Below are 8219 nucleotides of genomic sequence, written 5' to 3' on the forward strand. Positions count from 1 at the left end.
TGAACTTGCAATCTTCTTGCCTTGGCCTCCTTCATGATATTCTTCAGGCCTGTGCCACTGCTCTTGGCTCAGTAAACTCTTTTCTCACAATATTAAAGTTGATCATAGGGGAGGTCTGAGGCAGAGGGGGAAGACTGATTGTAGACTGTTGTCTTGGGACACAGTTGACACAGGATGGGGGTTGGACTGGGAAAGAGTGGCAGCCACAGAACGGGTTTATTGGACATCAATTATCACAAGCTTGGGGGAAGGTTGGAGCTGCTGTTCTTTCTAGCGCACGACTGCACAGAGGTCATAGGGGATTGGGGTAACTGGTAATGCATAGATGCCACGGTCGCTGGGCCGGGGCTCTCCATCAGGCACCGAGAAGCTAAAGCGCTGCAGAAGGCAGGTGAAGAAGAGGAAGAGCTCCATGCGGGCCAGAGGCTCCCCCAGGCATGCTCTGCGGCCTGTGGGTGGGAGAGCGGCTCAGTCAGTCTGGGGCCTGATGGATGCTCCACCCTCCAAGGCCCCCTGGGAAGAGACATGGAGCCAGGCACCCCACAGGACCTGCTGAGAATGGCATGAAGGCCTCATGCTTCACAAAGCGGCCCTGGGCATCCAGGAAGTGTTCAGGGTGGAACTGGAGGGGCTTCTCCCAGACAGTCTCATCCTTCAGCACTGAGGACAGGTTGGGGATGAGGGTCGTTCCCTGGGGGGAAGCACATGGTGTGAACATGGACTGGGACATGGCTAACATGACCCTGGTCTCCAATTCACATGCACAACCTCTTAGTCCACACACTGGATTCTTTCATTCATCTCAACTTCAGAGCCTCTCAGTACCTTTTCTGGTACCAGTCAAGGCCCTATGACAAAGTTCTCATGGGTAACCAAATCAAACCTGCCTGTCTGTGTAATGCTCCCTCAAATCCTTGTGGCTTATTTTCTTGGACATCCCTCTTCCCTGGGGAATCCTGGGCAATGGCTGCTGTATACTCACACTCAGGTTTGTCCCATCACCATGTGCAAATCCAGGATGTGGTGTCTTGGTGTTAGTAGCCCTTGTTTACCTAGTGGTGACCCTGGGACAAGGAACCCCATTCATACCTTGGGGATGAGGAAGCCCTGTACTTCAATGTCACGGGATGTCATGTGTGGTATATTCACTGGGACAATGTCTGCAAATCGCTGGACCTCATGAATGACAGCATTGGTGTAGGGCATGCGGGCCTGGTCTGCCATCTCTGGACGCCGCCCCTGCCCTATGACTTCATCGATCTCCTGGTGGACGCGGCCTGGATGGACAGCATCCCCTCAGTGAAGCAGTCCCTTGGTGGCTCTTCCCTGACCTTCTCCCACTCGATGAATAGGCGAGTTAAGACTCCCATCAGACTTCTGGGAGTCTGGGTCAAGATGATGCTGGAGCCCCCAGCTTCTCCAGTACTTTTACCTTTCTTCCCTCACGCTCCCTCCCAGTCCCAGCCAGGCTCACTCTGCACAGCCGGGTGCAGAATCATGAGCAGCAGGGCCCAGGACAGTGTGGTAGAGGTGGTAATTGTCCCCGCCATGAACATGTCAGCCACCACCACACGCAGGTTCCCATCATTGAAGCTGCTCTCAGGATTCCCCTTGGCCTGGGACAGATAGAGAAGGTAGGCTCAAAAACACAGGCAGTAATCCCCAAAGCCATCTACCATTGTGTTCATGCACCCCAATTGTTCGGTCCATGGGTGACATATAAACCCCACCCATCTGGTATCACAACTCACAGAACACTTCTGCTCAAAGGCCCTGGCCCCATGTCCATGGCTGTCCTCACCTTCTCCATCTCAGCCAGGAAGGCATCTGTCAGGTCTCGGGGAGGCTGGGCAGGGTCCCAGGATGTCTTGTGCTCAATTACCATCTTATCCAGTGAGTCTATGAAAGCCGTCAGCTTGGGGAAGGCTTTGCCGGGCAGTCCAGGGATGCGAAGAAGCACCGGGAGAGCATTCAGCACCTGGGAAAGAAACACAACAGTCTAGATGCTTTTACTGCTAATGAAGAATTGTGTGTGTATGCGCGTGCGCGTGCACGCGCGCATCTGCACCCAGACATGTGCACAATGGCTCCTGTTTGGTGGTCATAGAACTATTATAGAGTAAAATCCATCTCCCACATGGGTCCCAGGGATCCAGCTCAGATCTCCAGGCTTACTTGGTAAGTTCCTTTACCCAGTGACCATCTATCTCCTGCCCCTGGAAGCTGTTTCTGCTCAGTGATAAATTTGGACCAGTCTCAGGTCCTGGCCTCTTTCACAAAGGACTCAGTGTCTGTTTGTTCCCACCCGTAACCTGCTTCTTCCTCAAATCCAGCCTCTAGGCTGTCTTGTAGCCCAAGGTGAACCAAATGACTATTCTACCCTGCAAATCTAACAGGATGTACAGGTTCCATGTATACAGGAGGCAGAAGTTAGTCCCATTCTAGAGCCCCTGACCTCTGTCCACTCCTTCCCTCCTGTTATCCGAGATTTAACAAGGTCTAGGCTTTTCCTCCTGCATTTGACTATCACACAAGACCATACCTCGTTCACCCTGAATGCATAATTATTCTGATTTTACAGCACAGAGGTGGCCATGCACATTGCCGAGACTCATACCTCAGCAATGAAGCCAGAGTCCTCTCCAAAACTTTCCTGTAATGTTTTGAGCAGCCAGTTTAAGAAAGGGTCTTCATACTCGAAGCGATGGGCATAGATGAGGGATGAAATCACATTGCATACACCTTTATTCAGGAGGGTGATGGGATTAACGGGATGTCCTAGAAACAGAGATGCAAGGAAGTCATGGTATTGCTCATAAGTGTCTGCCCACACCTCTATATATCACCTTTCACCCACCAGCCTCCTTGGCCAAGGCGTCACAGAGGTGGCCAGCCTCCTCTGTCACCCACTGTTCCAGGGATTTCTTGCCCAGGCCGAAGTCTCGCATGGTGGACACAGAGAATCGCCGCTGCTCTCGCCACTCGGGTCCGTAAGGGGCAAACACCACACCTGCAGGGACATCCGTGGATAAACATGGATACATGTGCCATGTGTAAACAAGGATACATGTGTCTGTGCCATCTCCTCTGCTCCCAACATTTCCCTGAGGTCAGTCTCAGCCACCAGTGTCCTAGCAATTTGCTGTCACATAGCAGCACATGCCACTGTAGTGTCTCCACCCTATATTCCAGTGACTTCCCCTTGTATTGCCTCAACACATCCCCTCCATTAGGTCCTGTCCATCTTCTGTCCACGGCTCCTCAAGCCCTATCCTCTCTGCCTTCTCCCCAGGATAGCTCTTTGCCTTTAGATTTGTGCCCATAGCCCAGGTGATTATAGATGGGCATTGGAGGGCGGTCAGAGGTGTCCTCTCCACAGTTCACCAGCACTTCCCGAACCGCCTTCAGTCCATTGACCACAACCACGGGCTTCCAGGCCATCTGCAGGCTGAACACGTCACCATAGCGTTGTCGAAGCTGAAGGAGAGGGACAGAGCACTTAGGAAGTGGAGGTTCCCAAACACTGTAAGATCAAAGTTCAACACAGGTCTGTGTGTGTGTGTGTGTGTGTGTGTGTGTGTGTGTGTGTGTGTGTGTGTGTGTGCACAAGCACAAGCACACATACATGAGCATATTTGGATGGTACACATTATTGAACCTTGGTCCTGCCCTATGCTGAGCAAATGCTCTATCACTGATCTACATCTCTAGTCTGAGGTATGGGACCTTGTGAATGGGGTATCCATTCTTCTAAATCCAGCAAAGTTCTCATAGTAGATATGGTCATTCAGAGGTGACCTTGCAGGAGCAAAGTCTTTCCCCACTTCATATCCCATCATACAAGAGAAATTCGTGTTCCTGAAATGGGCAGCGAGGCCTGAGTCCACACAGCAGCAAGAGATTATAGCATACACAGCAATTTCCCCACTTCTCTTTCCTGACTGACAGGCTACACTGGAACCCGACTCCTCCCCTCTGTTCCTGAGACCTCATCCAGTGAGGGGATTACAAGAGACCTAGAGCCTTTCTGACTTCTGTCCTGTTCAACCAGACTCCCAGCCTGCCTCCATGGCCTTTTCATATTGAGCCTGTACTCTTAGAATGTCCACAGTGTTCTCAGACACAGAAGTAAGTGCCACAAGGAAACTACTCAGCCCTCCTCCTCTTGGAGACCATCTTCCTGTCAATCCTGTGGCTTCAGGGGCACCATGACCTCTACCCCCCTCCCCCACCATCTGTCTCACCTTGTACAAACTGTAAGGCATGTTCTGGAAGTCCACCTGCAGCAGGTTGCCCAGCCCAGGTAGTGGCACAGGGCCTGGAGGGTAGCGGGCAGTCCAGAACTTTCGTCGGTACATCAGGTCCACCAGAAGTAGGAAGACGACCGTGAATATGACCACAGACCACAGACCATCTCCAATTAACAGTGCCATGGCTGCCCCACTGCTTCCCAGACTGTTTGGGGAACACCTGCTCCAGACACCTGAGATCAGGACAGACACTGTAAGGACACACTGGGCACCTAATCCCTTATGAAGGGGATAAGGCTGTAGTTTGTTCTCTGCCTTGAGGCACGTAGCTGTATTGACTGTTCAGCCAGGGTGTTTAGGGAGGGGTGAGAACAGGTGAGGGAAGGTCTGCCTCAGAGGTTCCTGCCCTTTCACCTCTTCTCTGGTGCTTCTCCAGGGGAGAAACATCGCTTGCTCCACAAGGAGCTATGCACTGTGGTTGTGTATGCCTGGGCACTGTGAGCACACTGGGAAGATGACCAGTCGACTCTGCCTCAAGGTGCAGGATCACAACGTATAGGGAAGTCAGTCAGTGATATGCCACACAGGCAGAGCTCTGGGGGCCCGAGGACATTGTCTCAGAATGGATTGAGTTCATGGAACCCCTGGCTTTAGGACATGAGGTGTGACGGACACTGCAGGCACTATCACTGTGTGGCAAGGGCCACTGAAGTGGCTTGTGTAGCTAGTCAATGAGGATGAGTGACAGGCAGTGTGGGAAGGCAGCTCCATCCCGGGAGCCATGAGTACAGGGGTGAGGTCATTCAACTATGAGAAAGGCCAAACTCACAGCCTGGGGACCTCTTAGCTGCGATCTGAGAAAGCCGAATAATGGTCTAAACTGTCAGAGAATCCTGGGGAGGCCAGCAGGATGTCCATCCAGGTACTTTTCTCATGGAGGCCAGTGTGTCTAATTTTACACACCTTTTGTTTCTCGGTGGGTGGAGCCCTGTGTCTACAGTTATCATAATAGGGACGGAAAGGGTGTCGTTCCTCATGCCACACAGGCAGAGTTTTGAGGGATTTGTTGACAATGCCACAGCCTGGGGTAAGTCCGCCCTGGAGGCTCAAGGATCACCTAGTTGTCAGGACACAAGGAAGTTACAGGCCCGGCAGGACACCTCAGCTGTCTGTGACAGGAAGTACCACTGAGTGGTTTTGTGGTGAATGAGGGGTATTGGGAGGAAGGTGGCTGCAGCTTGTGGAGTCTTGTGACAAGTTGGTGGTTGCTGAATTGATCAGGAAGGCCAGATTCAGAACCAGGCACTTCTTACGTGGGGTGTAAGAAACCTGTGACATTGTCAACAACTGGCAGACAGTCCCTGGAGCCCATAGATGGGTTAGGTTCTTGTCCCATGGTGGTCTCTTTCCTTTATTCACCCTTTGTTTCTTGTCGGGTCAATCTCTCCCCGAACGTCTTCCACATGGAGATATGGAGGCAGTGTCCTCCTCATGCCCAGAGGCCTGTGTTTAGGAGGGGCAGCCATGAGGAAAATGGAAACATGACTCCTGAGCCTTTCAACACATGGCACCGTGTTCTGGGCACAGCTGTGCACACTGCACATGTCAACTCATCACTCACTAGGGTCAGTGAAATTGCAGTCACTGTCCTTGGTGGGGATCCAGACCTCTGAAGATCAAAGGCTCAGAAGTCCCAGTGGAATCCAGGCGGGCGCTCTCTGCTGCCCCCTCCAGTGTGGCAGAAGGGGGGCAGGAGCTGAGTGAGAGGAGATGGAGTCCACACCATGCAGCACCTCAGCAAGGACCAGACCCCTGGGTCTCCTCCTCCTCTTCTGCCCCTGCCGCCCCTTTCTCTGGCCATGTCTATGTCACCGGGGCCTGTGGGGGACTCCATGCTTGCTGCTGGCCTGAAGCCCCTGTCCTCATGGCTCACTTCTTGCTCCTGTCTATTCCTCTTGGTCCTGCCCAACAGGTGGCACCCTGGATTGGTCAACAGTCAACAGCGTCCTCTAGCTCCACCCTGGCCTGAAAGGAAATGCTGCACAGTACAGGAGCCAACACAAGCCCATCAGGGTGGAGGGTAGGAGACAACTGAGACTTGGTCCCTGAGGGCCTTAAACAGACAGTTTCCCCTGGGCTGACCCAGCATACTCCCAGGGTAAGACCTGAACACCTGACAGTTAACCCTGGGGTTAGCACCAGGACATTCCCTCCCTTGAGCAGTCCCTGCCTCTTCTCTGTGTCATGTATGACATGAAAGAGAAGCAATGTTGCTGACTGGCGCCAGCCCCAGGGTGGCATGGACCGACTCAGGCCTGATTTTCCTGCTTCAGGTTAAGTGAGTCCAGAGAGACACGGGGACTGAGCAGCTGAGAGATGTCACACCCTGTATGTTGTAGAGGGTTCCCTGGTCTGTCACCAGCTTGCTTGAGATGACCTGGATGCTCTGCTGAACACCTGCCTGTTAGCCCTGTGTGCCCCCTGTTTCATCCTCCATCCGTGCCTCCTCAGCCATGTGAACAAATGTGTCCTGTCTGGATCTGCGTGACTTCCAGGTTGGGGTCAGTGGTAGTGATATGTCATGTCTACAAGAGCAAGCTGGAACTTGAGTCCCTGGCCATCGGGGGCCAGCGGTGCCCTCAGATTCCCAATTCTCTGTACACATGTCAACAGATACTTAATCACTGTCCTCTGGACTCCACCGGAAGAGGACACATGGGTCCTGGGCATGTCTCTCCTGGTTTCTGTCCTCCCTGCCATTTCCCTTCGCTGGCTTCAACTGTCTGGGTTCACTGAAGTGAAGACTAACAGTGAGTCTAAGGCCATTTTGGGTCCCTGCTTTCTTTCCCTAGGCTTGGTGCTAAGTGGAAACCCAAGTCGGCCTGGGAAGAGTGATGTGACTCCCTGGGGTGACTGTGACTCTGAGAGTGTTGCTTTGGGAAAGCTTGGTTTGGGCAAAGGAAGGCCCCGGGTTGGTTGGGGTTGGTAAAGCTTTCATACCCGGCTGGTTACTTCACTCCTCATAGTTTGAGGCCACAGCGGGAGTGTGGGCAATTATGACAGGATGTTACCTATGGAAGCACAAACTACAGAACCAATGCTCAAGATGATGGGCACTTGGTATTTAAAGAAATGTAAGGCGAGGGTGATCCAAAAGGCCCGCGGAGGGTGTGTGTGTGTGTGTGGGGGGTGTGCTGAAGTAGGAGGCAAGCAGCAGGGCAGCGGGATCCCCCAGCTCGAGGTCCACACCCACCTTCTAACCTTCCTCGCCCAGGCCTGCTCATCCAAGAAAGAACCTTTGCAAGAGCGTGGTGCTGCCACTCACCAAAGGAAACTCAGGGCCAAGGGGAGACCAGGAGAATGGAGGCAGGCTGGAACCACGGACTCGCAGGCCGGGACGGCCGCACCGGAAGGGCACGAAGGGGCTCCCCACGCACTGTGGAAAGACCCCGGGAGCCTCAGCAACCTTGAGAAGAAAATGCACAGTGCTAGCCAGCAGACAGCACTCCAGCCAGCAAGCTGCTGCGCCCCACGTAATCTGCGCAGGCCCACGCACGCCAGAAGCCACGCCCCCGACGTAGTGCCTTGCAGGCTGCTAGAGCTGGGCAGCGGGGTACACTGGGAAAGAGCGCATGTTCTGGGATTTGCTCTTGGCCAGACTCGAGCTGTTCCTCGCCTGGAGTGGGTGGAGGTCCCTCAGGCAGTCGCCTCGCTCCTGCAGTCCCCCACTTGGGTGAAAACGGAAAGATTCAGGAGTCCCGAGAATTTGCCTTCCCAGTTGGGGCACTGCCCTGAAGGAGAGCCATGGGTCATTAGTTTCCCTGGGGCGGACCTGCGATTTGGATTCGGATTCTGACTCTTACTTGCTGCAGCCTGTCACCTTGAACAAACCCTAGGTATCTCAGACCGAGTGCGCAAGAACGGGAAATACTAGCAGTATGATGGGACCGAAGGACGGGTTAGTGTAAG

At 53.4% G+C, this 8219-nt stretch overlaps 1 protein-coding gene across 1 annotated transcript; it reads right to left on the reverse strand.

Annotated features, from left to right (window-relative positions):
* Positions 1-202: 202 nt before the first annotated feature.
* LOC128116848 (cytochrome P450 2D20) lies at positions 203-7787 on the reverse strand. The gene is made up of 10 exons (XM_052748462.1): positions 7576-7787; positions 4245-4483; positions 3306-3477; positions 2858-3010; positions 2618-2778; positions 1802-1978; positions 1475-1616; positions 1090-1277; positions 550-691; positions 203-449 (listed from the first exon to the last, which is right to left on the reverse strand). The coding sequence occupies exons 2-10, from the start codon at positions 4431-4433 to the stop codon at positions 271-273; spliced, it is 1503 nt and encodes a 500-aa protein (XP_052604422.1). The 5' UTR covers positions 4434-4483; positions 7576-7787; the 3' UTR covers positions 203-270.
* Positions 7788-8219: the final 432 nt, after the last annotated feature.

Source organism: Peromyscus californicus, unplaced genomic scaffold (genome assembly GCF_007827085.1).
Source record: "Peromyscus californicus insignis strain IS unplaced genomic scaffold, ASM782708v3 Scaffold_20__1_contigs__length_68692818, whole genome shotgun sequence".
Classification (NCBI taxonomy): Eukaryota; Metazoa; Chordata; class Mammalia; order Rodentia; family Cricetidae; genus Peromyscus; species Peromyscus californicus.